The sequence below is a fragment of the Alnus glutinosa genome, chromosome 7 (assembly GCF_958979055.1).
Source record: "Alnus glutinosa chromosome 7, dhAlnGlut1.1, whole genome shotgun sequence".
Taxonomy (NCBI): domain Eukaryota; kingdom Viridiplantae; phylum Streptophyta; class Magnoliopsida; order Fagales; family Betulaceae; genus Alnus; species Alnus glutinosa.
The window spans coordinates 885,678-898,251 of NC_084892.1; the positions used below are offsets into that span (position 1 = coordinate 885,678).

Consider the following 12,574-nt stretch of genomic DNA (forward strand, 5'->3'; position numbering starts at 1 on the left):
GAGGCCAACCAGAGTATGCATGGGGCCGTTGATATAGAGCTTATGGAATGTCAAAGTCGTAGCAAAGTGGTGTAAGTGAATGCTGCCGTGTATCTAATCGGATGACCCGGGCCGGTCCCTAAATTTGAGAGTTCTGGGGACAAAACCAAATTAATATATTATTTATATTTTGGGTATATATATATATATATATTTCTTGTTGACATCTCTCATTTGGATAGTTTATTTTAATGGTTAAATACAATTCACCTCTTAAAGTTGTCACTCATTTTCAATTCGGCTACCAAAGTTTAAAAATTTACAATATGCTCCTCAAGTTTCAAAAAATTTCAATTTAGTGGTCAAACCAGACGGAATTTTGACCATGTGCATGTCGCGTGACTTCTTTTTTTTTTTTTTTTTTTAATGCAAATGTGTCTGTTTTACCCTCACTCCAAAACGATGTCGTTTTGTCCTTTAGGAGTTCAATTGAAAATTCTAGAAACTTTGTGAGGGCAAAAATAATCATACTTCGTGAGAGTAATGAGTAAAGTATATTTTTCTCATTTTTGAAGTGGTTTATGAAATGAATGGGGCCTAATAAGTCAGAAAAAGCATATTCGTCATATACTTGTTTGCTAACATAACTATTATAGAGGCAGCTAATCAAAACCAATTGAATAAATTTGTAGGTAATGACCCTATTAGAATATTAATTAAATGAATAAATTAATTATTTGTTTGTCGGCTTAAGTTTTTGAGATAAATAATAATTTAACATATATAATATCAAAACAAATGTCATAAATTTAAACCTTGATTATGACAAATGACGACTTTTATATATACATATATACAATTAACAACATGCTACAGGTCTATATGGTTCACCACAACCGAACGTTAAGTACGTGCATAGAATTTTCACTACCCATGCGAAGTATAAGGTTTGACTTGCCAAGACTAATATATCTTGTCTGATTTCAACGTGGCCACCAGGACATGGTTTGAACTTTAACCTCTTTTTTCAAAAAATAATAATAAAAAAAAAAAAGGTTGAAGCTCTTGGTGTTATTAAGTGGCATGCGATTATATGCAAGATAGAATTTGGAGTGATCTCCTAATCCATAATTTTTGTTTATTTTTCTTCGGTTTTTAATAAGAAACACTCGAATGTACGTTATCATTTTCATTGGGTTGAGTATACCAAAGTGTAAAGGACTTTTTATTTCTTATTGTATTTCCAGATAAAGATTGAATGGAAGTTGGATGTGATTAGGTTTTGAATTGACGTTGATGAATGTAATCTGGTGATTGAACTGTGTGGATAATGGAAAGATGAAGTGAAGGATGGAATGAATGAATGAATGTATGTATGTATGATTGGGCTGGGCTGGCTCGATATATTTTGAGGCCTTAAGTAAAAAGTTTAAGTGAAGTTTTTTATTTAAAATTAAATATTATTTAATTTAAAAAATAGAACAGTAAAACTTGATTTGTCAAAGATCGAATTCTAATCTTTATGATATAATTATTAAACACTTTTAACTTGCACAAAGAAAGGCAAATTAGTGTAATGATATTTTCTAAAATCGAATAAAAAAAAATTAATGCAATTAATTGATTGAGTTTTTGGTAACTAACTTCTTTTTCTTCCTTTTGTAAGGACTTGAATGGTAAATTATTGGGAAATAATGAAAATAGAGAAGAAGAGAGAACTTCAAATTCGAATAGGACTTAAATAGCGAAACTGAGATAAAAAATGGAAACTTAGAGACTTTCCCATCTTCTTAGAATTTTATTTTATTTTTCATTCAATTTTGATTATTGAATATTAGACTTAAGGCCTTCAATTTTGAATGTTGGTAATTAAGGCCTTCAATTTAGAGACTTTCATATCTCATTCTACTTTAAACGTTGGTAATTAATTAAGTCCAACGTTTAAAAAATTGAATGCCTTCAATTTAAAGACTTCTCATATCTGACAAATCGTTGGTAATTAAACGTTCAAAAAATTGAAGGCCTTCAATTTAGACTTTGCATATCTCACAAGTAGTTGGCAATTAATTAAGGCCTTCAATTTTTTTTTCTTTTTTTAATACCTATAGTCTTTTGATGGGAGAGGGTCCCGTAGGCAGCATATTTGTCATTTTAAGGCATTGACGGGGGCATTGCCAGAAACAACGCTTTGATGATACCTTTTTTTGTAAGCACCTTTTTTTTTTTTCTTTTTTAAATAAATCTCCATTAATTGGGGGCTTATTAAAAATTGAGACCCCGCATTATATTATTGTCTTTCTTAATTTTATTTTTAACATAATTTAGGGTCTTATTAAAGTGTATTGATGGTAATTAAGGCCTTACTTTCTTTTTTCTTTTTTCTTTTTAGAAATAAATCTTTATTATTATTTTTTTAATTATGTGCCTTATTAAATTGGGGGCCTTAGGCGGCCGCCTAATCCGCCTAAGGCTCCAACCGGTCCTATGTTTGTGTGTGTAGTAGTTGTTTGGAGAGAGTAATTCTAAATGTCATACAAGTGTCCATAAAAAAATGAAGTGACTTTTAAAATCACAATTGGACATGTGATTGATCAAATTGTAATTTTAATCAAATGGTAATTTTAAAAGCCACCTCATTTTTTGATAAACACTTAATAGACATTTATATAACATTTATAATTACCCGTTTGGAGAAGTCACTCTCCAAGAAGAAGAAGAAGAAGTAGATCGAGAAGAAGGAAATTAACTAGTTTGTTTTGATGCCTTGATATATTGTTTTGGGCCTTTATTATATCTGAATTACAAAAGACAACTAATAATCCTATCATATCTAGCCAACGAACTAACCCACTCATTACAAATGGGCTAAGAGCCCAACAACTCATCTATTAAAAACCCATATCATATTAAACCCATTACACAGCCAACAGAAGAAAAAATAAAATAAAAGAAAACAATAACTTATAAATGCGTTTTCTTGTCAAAGCAAGCAGCATTAATTTTATTTTATTTTTACAAAAATTGATTTTTTCCTCTAAATGGGAAAATTCCTCTTACACAATCTATGAAATACATGTGAGAATCACATACTCTAAAAATAACTGTTAATTTAAAGGAAAACTTTGTAAGAAAAAACGTGACAACTACATCCTCTACATGATGAATATTCATCTACTTTCCAAAGGATCGAAATTAGGGCCGTAATCGAGTCGAACTGAGTATTGAATGGTTAAGGCATTTTTATTTTTTTTTCAAACACGATCTGAGTTTGAGTTTATTTATTTTTCAAGCTCTATTTATTTATTTTTCGAACAAGCTCAAGCTTGTTCACGAACTATTCAATTAGCTTATTAATTCATATATAAAGTAAATGTTGTGATTGATTATTTATTTATTTATTTTGGTAAATTCATACTAATTATTAGTTATTTAATTATTGTTAATGTTTATTATTTGAATAATTAGATAAATTAACTTGAACTTTAAACAATCTAATATCAAGTTTATATCTTTTTATCTTATAGTATGTATATACATTCATTACATACACACACATACACACTCATATACACACAAATTAATAGACATATATCTATGTTAAGACTCACAATTACAATAATTCAAGTTATATTAATTATATTACGAAGATAATTATTATTTTTATCATTTTAATTACTTAACATGTTCTCATTATAAAGTTAAAAATAATATTATAGAAATTATAAAAAAAAAAAAATTATACAAGCTTATGCGATTCATGCTGAGTTTATATGAGTCCGACTCGTTTAACAATCGAGCCTAAATTTTTTGTTTAAACTATATTAATTTTAATAAATGAATCGAGTCCGATCTTGTTCGCGAGCGACTCTGTTCATTTACAGCCCTAATCAGGATTGAAAATAATTAACTATCTATGTTGCATATAATACAATCAACTTATGTGAGAGGGTATCTGCTCATCACCTACCTTAACATAAGGCAATGTATCTGTCCGAACAAGTGTGGCGTCCACTTGTTCGAAGAGGTGCCCAAATACATGCCCTCTCATATTAGTTGCATGTATTGAGCAATACGTAATTTAGACAACTAATTACACCACCCGGCCAAATCCCTCTAAAACAACAAAAAAAATCCAGATAAAGATTGAACGGAAGATGGATGTGATTAAGTTTTGAATTGACGTTGATGAATGTAATCTGGTGATTAACTGCGTGGATAATGGATATATGAATTGAAGGATGGAATGAATGAATGTATGTATGTATGATTGGGCAAGGCTAGGGGTGGGCAAATTATCCGCCTATCGCCTACCGACCGCTTACCGAACCGCCATCAACTCTCTACCGACTCTACCGACTAATTTTCGGTTCGGTAGTCGGTATAAAATTTTATTCCGAAAGCCGGATCGGCAACCGAACCAAACCGAACCGCCTTTTAAGTGGCAACCGAACCGACTTATAAGCGGTAACCGAACCGAACCGACTTTTATTTCGACCGATTAACCGAACCGACATAAAACGAAACGACATCGTTTTAGTAGAAACGTTTGATCATTTTTTTTTTCCTTTAAAAAAATCAAAACGACGTCGTTTTATTACCCATTTTAACCGAATGTTAACCGAATGTTAACCGACCATCTATTAACCGCTTTACCGACTTAACTGACCGCATATTAACCGCTTTACCGACTTAACCAACCGCCTATTAACCGCTTAACCGATCGCCTATTAACCACTTAACCGAAATAAATTCACCGACTGCATTCCGACAAAAGTCGGTTAATCGACCGAATTAACCGCCTACCGAACCGATGCCCACCCCTAGGCAGGGCTGGCTTGATATATTTTGAGGTCTTAGATAAAAAGTTCAAGTGAAGTCTTTTATTTAAAATTAAATATTACTTAATTTAAAAAATAAAACTGTAAAACTTGATTTGTCAAAGATCGAATTCTAATCTTTATGATAGAATTATTAAACACTTTTAACTTGCACAAAGAAAGGCAAATTAGTAATGATATTTTCTAAAATCGAATAAACAAAAAATTAATACAATTAATTGATTGAGTTTTTGGTAACTAACTTCTTATTATTCTTCTTCTTCTTTTGTAAGGACGTGAATGGTAAGTTATTGGGAAATAATAAAAATGGAGAAGAAGAGCAAACTTCAAATTCGAATAAGACTTAATAAGGAAATTGAGATAAAAAAATGGAAACTTAGAGACTTTCCCAACTTCTTAGAATTTTATTTTATTTCTCATTCGATTTTGATTCTTGAATGTTAGACTTAATGCCTTCAATTTAAAGACTTCTCATATCTGACAAATCGTTGGTAATTAAACGTTCAAAAAATTGAAGGCCTTCAATTTAGACTTTCCATATCTCACAAGTAGTTGGTAATTAATTAAGGCCTTCAATTTTTTTATTTTATTTTTTATTTTTTACCTATAGTCTTTTGATGGGAGAGGGTCCCATAGGCAACATATTTGTCATTTGAAGGCATTGATGGGGGGCATTGCCGGAAACAACGCTTTGATGATACGTCTTTTTGTAAGCACCTTTTTATTTATTTCTTTTTTAATAAATCTCCATTAATTGGGGGCTTATTAAAAATTGAGACCCTGCATTATATTATTGCCTTTCTTAATTTTATTTTTACCATAATTTAGGGCCTTATTAAAGCATATCGATGGTAATTAAGGCCTTACTTTTTTCTTTTTCTTTTTTAGAAATAAATCTTTATTAGTATTTTTTTTAATTAGGAGCCTTAGGTGGCCGCCTAATCCGCCTAAGGCTCCAACCGGTCCTATGTTTGTGTGTGTAGTAGTTGTTTGGAAAGAGTAATTATAAATGTCATATAAGTGTCGATCAAAAAATGAGGTAACTTTTAAAATTACAAAAAATTACAATTGGATGTGTGATTGATCAAATTGTAATTTTAATCAAATGACAATTTTAGAAGCCACCTTATTTTTTGATAAACACTTGATAGATACTTATATGACATTTAGAATTACTCGTTTGGAGAAGCCACTCTCCAAGAAGAAGAAGTAGATCGAGAAGAAGGAAATTAACTAGTTTGAGCCTTGATATATTGTTTGGGCCTTTTTTGTATCCGAATTGCAAAAGACCACTGATCCTATCATATCTAACCAATGAACTAACCCACTCATTACAAATGGGCTAAGAGCCCAACAACTCATCTATTTCAAACCCATATCATATTAAACCCATTACACAACCAAAAGAAGAAGAAAAAAAGAAAAAGAAAAAAGAAAACAACAACTTATCAATTATCATATAAATGCATTTTCTTGTCAAAGCAAGCAGCATTAATTTTTATTTTTATTTTTTCAAAAATTGAAATTTTCTTCTAAATGGGAAAATTCCTCTTCCACAATCTATGAAATGCACGTGAGAATCACATATTTTAAGAACAATTGTTAATTTAAAGGAAAACTTTGTAAGAAAGAACGTGACAACTACATCCTCTACATGATGAATATTCATCTACTTTCCAAAGAATCGAAATTAGGACCGTAATTGAATCGAGCTAAGCATTAAATGGTTAAGTCGGTTTGTTTTATTTTTTTTTTAAACACGATATGAGTTTGAGTTTATTTATTTTTCAAGCTCTATTTATTTATTTTTCTAACGAGCTCAAGCTTGTTTACGAACTATTCAATTAGTTTATTAATTCGTATAAAAAGTAAATGTTGTGATTGATTATTTATTTATTTATTTTGGTAAATTCATACTAATTATTGGTTATTTAATTATTGTTAATGTTTATTATTTGAATAATTAGATAAATTAACTTGAGCTTTAAACAATCTAATATCAAGTTTATATATTTTTATCTTATAGTATGTATATACATTCATTACATACACACATACACACTCATATACACATATATCTATGTGAAGACTCACGATTACAATAATTCAAATTATATTGATTATATTACGAAGATAATTATTATTTTTATCATTTTAATTACTTAACATGTTCTCATTATAAAGTTAAAAAAAATATTATAGACATAATAAAAATAAAATTATACAAGCTTATGCGATTCAAGCTGAGTTTATACGAGTCTGACTCGTTTAACAATCGAGCCTAAATTTTTTGTTTAAACTCTATTAATTTTAATAAATGAATCGAGTCTGATCTTGTTCGCGAGCGACTCCGTTCATTTACAGCTCTAATCAGGATCGAGAATAATTAACCATCTATACTGCATATAATACAATCAACTTATGTGAGAAGGTGTCTACTCATCACCTACCTTAACATAAGGCAACGTATCTGTCCGAACAAGGGTGGCGTCCACTTGTTCGAAGAGGTGCCCAAATACATGCTCTCTCATTTTAATTGCTTGTATTGCATGCAATACGTAGTTTAGACAGCTAATTACACCGGGCCAAATCCCTAAAAAAAAAAAAAAAAAAAGAAAAAAAAAAAAGAAAAAGAAAAGAGAGAGTCCTCAACAGTATTTCAATCTTATCATTTGAATCGTTAACCCAAAAGTCTATTCTAGTAGACAAATAGCAACAAGTTATAAAGTTAATGAAATTGTCTTCCATGGCACTTTTGAAACATTATGAATTTATGATAAATAGTTCAGTAGTTCCACTACTCCGCACTCTACGAAAAATCAGATAAATTCTAGTGCAAGTAATGGCAGATCATCAAATATCCAAGAGTCATGTTCAAATTCAGAGTTAGTTTGGTTGGAAGAGTAATAGAGTATCCAATAGCGTTACAGAGCGAAAAGAGCAGAGTGATCGAAGGTTTGGCCCATTGTATTTGTAACCCCAGGAGTTCTTTTTGAGGTTCAAATATGCAGATTTCCTCTTCCTTTCTCTAGGGTTCCTCTCTCTCTCTCTCTCTCTGAATTTTGCTGTTTAGCAATGGCGAAGAAGAAGAAACGGAATGCAGAGATAGCAGAGCACATAATCGATAATATACCCAAGAAATATTCTCAACAGCCCAGAAGCTCAAAACCCAAACGCCGTTCTGACTTCTCCTTCTTCTATTCCTTTCCTATCTCCAATTCAGGTGTGTGTGTGTGGGTGCGTTTTGTTTTAAGTTTTCATTGTTGTTGTGATTCGAAATCAAATTCTTTTTCTTTGTTTTGGGCTTTTCTCTGTGCCAATGTATCGCATTATCATTTGCTTTATTGGGAACTGAGTTGGTCTTTTGGTTTTCTGGAATGAAATATCTCAGCTTCTGTGAATTGCTTGGGCTGTTCTTGGAAGTTGTCATTGCTTTTGTGGCATTGAATTCAGCTGAATTTTCGATCCTATAAAAGTAAATCTCATTTCTTTTCCAAGTGATACAACTTTTATTCGCATAAAGCTTGAGTTTTGTTCTGAATTTGCATTGATTTTTGTTCTCAACTAGATCTTTCTGATGGTATGCGTAGGATTTGTAGCAAATCTGTGTAGCTCAGTGAATTTCCTATGTTATGTTCTCTATTGTAAAGAAGCGAGATCTCTTTTTGTGGCATTGTTGTGTCCCCATGAATATACCTTGGCAACTCAGAAATTCCTGAATTCTGTCCTATGTTTGAAGATACTTATGAGGCTGATTTGGGGGGGTTAATGCTTTTTCTTCTTAATCTGGTGGATTTATGTGTGCTAAAGGTTTTTGAATTGTTTATTACCGTATATGGGTTTGAATAGCAATTGATTATATTTCATCTACCAAATTTGAATATACTCTTTGCGCTTCTTGATGGAAGGAATAAGTGATAGTCAATGTGGATTTGAAGGTTGCTAATGTTTTGCTTAAAAGCATTGGTGCTACAGTCAAATTATGCATGTTTTCTAATTGGGTCAGAGAACAAAAGGGACTGCCTTATAAAAAGAAAGTCTTTAATGCCTCATCTATGCATCTCTGTTAGTGGAAAAATTGAGAGGATGATACTTAAGCTGTTTCTTTGAGTACTTTATAGATTTTTAAGGATTATCTAAGTTTGCAACACTGCTTAAGTTTTGTAACTTTATGTCATCATTGCTGTCTCATCTGTTCAACTTTACAGCAGCTGTCTCAGGAATGAATTACTTTGTTATGAAGTTTCAAAATATTATGCTGTTCGATTAACTTTTGTCTGGAACTATATTTGTCCACAGGTTCCTTACAGGGGTCATCCTTTGGTGAAGTTGGATCATCCAATGTCGCCTTAAATAGTTTGCATGGCAGAAATGCTGAAGGAAAAAAAATGCCTGAGCATTCTCTGTTTCGGTGCAGCAAGTCACAGAATAGAGGACTGCGATTCTCATCCAATTACTATAAAACTCCACTCATAGAAGTGGAAACAGTAGCCCAAAATGAACTTTTTGACTACTGCAGCGATAGGTTTGTCCAGCACATATTCATTCCATTGTCATACAAGATATCTTCAGTTTGAACGATTTTAAATTACACTGATTGTCTTTCCCTTTATATAGAAATGTCAGTGAACAAACAAGTGATAGTACTAGATCATTGGAATGTACCCCCAAAAAATCACAGGTTACAGAAAGCAACGGCTTTTGTATAAAACCAGGAAGTATTGTGTGGGCTAAAACAGCTTGCCAAATGTGGTGGCCTGCTGAGGTATGTTACTGTTATTGTCTTGTGGCGCCCTTCTTATTTGTCTATTTTTTTTTACATGTTATATTTTCTCTCTCTAGTTTGGTTTAAGGAATGTCGGGGCAAAGCCCCGGAAAACCCGGTTATCAGAAGAAAAAAAAAGGAACCAGGAACAGCCTCTTAATATAAGTTAGGGTTATATTTATGGAAGTGAATTATGGGCTACCTCATCTAAAGTGTCACATAAGATATCGTTTTTTTCCCCTGGAATCTTTACAAGGCATGTCCATTCAGATGATTTCTGAAGGCTTGTTCTGCTTGTGTTTCAAACTTCTTCTTTTTTTGATGAGTACGTGTTTCAAACTTAAATCTTTGAAATCTACATTTTTCTCATATCTCAAAAACAGTGCTTAATTCCTCATCAAGAAGCTTTGGAGATCGGAGTTTTAGTGACATCCTATATATTAAACTTTATAGCCTGAAAGGAAACATGTTATACATTTGGGTTATGCTGGATCTAAGCGGATGATTGTTTTTTGAACTACAAAAATGGTATCCTTCACTTTTCAAACCAAAAGAAGAATTCTTGTGTTCAATCCTGTTTGAGAGCCCATCCCTTTAAATAGTATCTGACCTGTCTTGTGAACAGAATGGTTGATGTCTAAAATAACTTTAGGTAAGATAAGATATTTAACCCATCACGTGAATCATATCTCTTTAGTTTCATTTCAAAAGCCAGTGCTTCTAGATTAACAAAAAGTTAACTCACATTTTCAGATCATGGATGAAAGATCCAATCTAGCTGACTCAAGGAACCAGGATACTGATGGACATGTCTTGGTAGAGTTTTATGGAAGTCACGACTTGTAAATATTCTAACCTTTTATGCTAATATTGGTGCATATCTTTTGACTGAGAAAATGTTGAGAATCTGCTTCTTCTCTGTCTTATGGGCTGACAAATAAATTTATGATTTACAGTGCTTGGCTTGATCCTGCAAGAGATCTTTCTGAGCTTGAGGATGTGAGTGCAATTACTTTGTTAAATCACTAACAAGCTCAATTGTTACCGCTTCATAAGTCCCTGTGTTGATATTGATTCTTGTAAACTGTGCCACAGACACTATTAAATAGTTCAGCCTGTCTGCCTTTATTTTTTTTTCCCCCCTTTTTCACCTTCCTGTGATAATGATAGTAATTGCCAATCTTTCATCAATGCATTGTTTCGATGAATGAGCAGGCATTGTAATGCAAGTCACCTGTTGAAGGGGGTTTTCTCTTTGGGGGTAGTTTTGGATGGGAGCAACAATGGAACTTTTCTTCCGTAGTCTATAGCGTGATATGTAATGTATGATTGAGATATGCTGATTGATGGCAACAATGTTGCAGCATTGATTGTACTGGAGCAAAAAGTTCAATATGTAGAGCTGTGGGAAAAGCATATCCCCCCCCCATCTAAAGCTATTTTAATTATGCCTATCAATATGTATTCTGATTAATGTTCATTTTCTAATCTATACCTAAGATCCTGGCCGGGTGTTTTTTGTTCCAGTGCTTCCAAGAAAGGAGCTGTAACCCTATGGAAGATTTTCAAGATGCTTTAAAACAAGTAAACTGATATTTAGCAAAAATGCCTTATGCTTTATAATTCCGTATTTTTTGTGCTATCTGCAAAGTCAACATTGCGTTCCCTTGTATTCTATTCTAATTGCAGGCCCTACAAAGGAAAGAATATCTGAGTTCATGCAGAGAGTTGTGTAAAAGCTCCGACGGGCCCAATCACTCAGATCAACAAGATGAGTTCTCTGGTATGTACTTTAATTTGTACTCTGCCTTAAGATTTCATATTCTCAAACAAATCTGTTGAAAGCCAAAAAGAGATACAAGGAAGTCTTGTTTATGGTTAACATGGGAAATCGTATCACTTTTTTTTTTTAACATATCTTAGTTCACATTTTTTCTGGAAAGTCAAATAGAATTACCATTATCAAATAAGGTCAACTGTACCCATATGGCCAATAACATTTTCTCTTTATGCGGATCTTAAATCTGTATTACCATCAGGTGGAATTTTTTTATTTTTTTTTGAAGTCACCATCAGGTGGAATTGGCAAAGGGGATAGCCTCTTTGGTGTAAAGGAATTGTCTCACTTTTTGTTCTTGCATTTGATGGGTATTGTAGACACCTTTTTAAGTTTTCAATGTTGTCTCCTTAATGTTAAAGCTAACAGAGCATCAGCAGCATTCCTTTTACAATGATGGAAGGTAGTCTTCGACGAATCAATAATTCTAATCTTTCTCGAATTACAGATCACCATGAGCTCTAGTTTTTGAGTACACGGTCATAACTAAAATGGATTTTCTTATCTTAGGGACTGGGGTGACTTAAGATGCGTATGTGTATCTTAAAGTGGGGAGTTAGCTAAAATTTGGCTTTTAGAACACATCCTTGTGAGTTTTAACATGTTTTTTGAGCCTCAAAACTGCATATTCTAAGCATCCTCTAGGTCCTAAAGTCTTGGTTTCTATTTGGTATGATTCTATATAGGCGCAGATGTAATGTCAAATCAGTTGTCTTTTTAACTTGGAAAAATCGTCATTTTTGTGAAGCTATGTCTACTCCCTTCCAGTTTAAATTCTGGTTCTGCTTCAAACAGATAAATGGACTTCATCAATCTCAAGCAGAGCAGATGATTTCCTTGAAAGAGGGAGGGGCAAGAGGGAGCGAAAGCGTAAACTACACTTTGATGTGAGTTGCCATTACCAGAATGGTTGTGGTAAAGCACTTCTTGCTATATTAACAGTTTAATTACATTCATTTGCAGGAGGTGACATGTCCAATGATATCGGCTAAGAAGGTTCGACGGCTTAGGATAATGCGATACCTTGGCCTTACCGCTCCAATTGGTTCTCCTTTTTGATCCACTCACCCAGTAATGTAGAATTCATGATGCTTGATTTCCCATCTGTAATGAAGATATCATCATTTGAATATAATGTAATCTTCTTATAGTGTA

At 32.7% G+C, this 12,574-nt stretch overlaps 1 protein-coding gene across 1 annotated transcript; it reads left to right on the plus strand.

Moving 5' to 3' along the window:
* Positions 1–7,566: 7,566 nt before the first annotated feature.
* LOC133873556 (uncharacterized) lies at positions 7,567–12,574 on the plus strand. The gene is made up of 9 exons (XM_062311278.1): positions 7,567–8,040; positions 9,117–9,342; positions 9,435–9,582; positions 10,336–10,424; positions 10,539–10,581; positions 11,110–11,166; positions 11,272–11,365; positions 12,215–12,306; positions 12,383–12,574. Exons 1-9 carry the CDS (start codon positions 7,893–7,895, stop codon positions 12,476–12,478), a joined length of 993 nt encoding a protein of 330 aa, XP_062167262.1. The 5' UTR covers positions 7,567–7,892; the 3' UTR covers positions 12,479–12,574.

Bases quoted from the DNA above. Each gene is read 5' to 3' on its own strand.
- LOC133873556 (XM_062311278.1), top strand. From the start codon at position 7,893: ATGGCGAAGAAGAAGAAACGGAATGCAGAGATAGCAGAGCACATAATC. The intron at 9,583-10,335 runs GTATGTTACTGT...TCACATTTTCAG, and splicing joins AAATGTGGTGGCCTGCTGAG to ATCATGGATGAAAGATCCAA. The intron at 10,425-10,538 runs GTAAATATTCTA...TATGATTTACAG, and splicing joins TTTTATGGAAGTCACGACTT to TGCTTGGCTTGATCCTGCAA.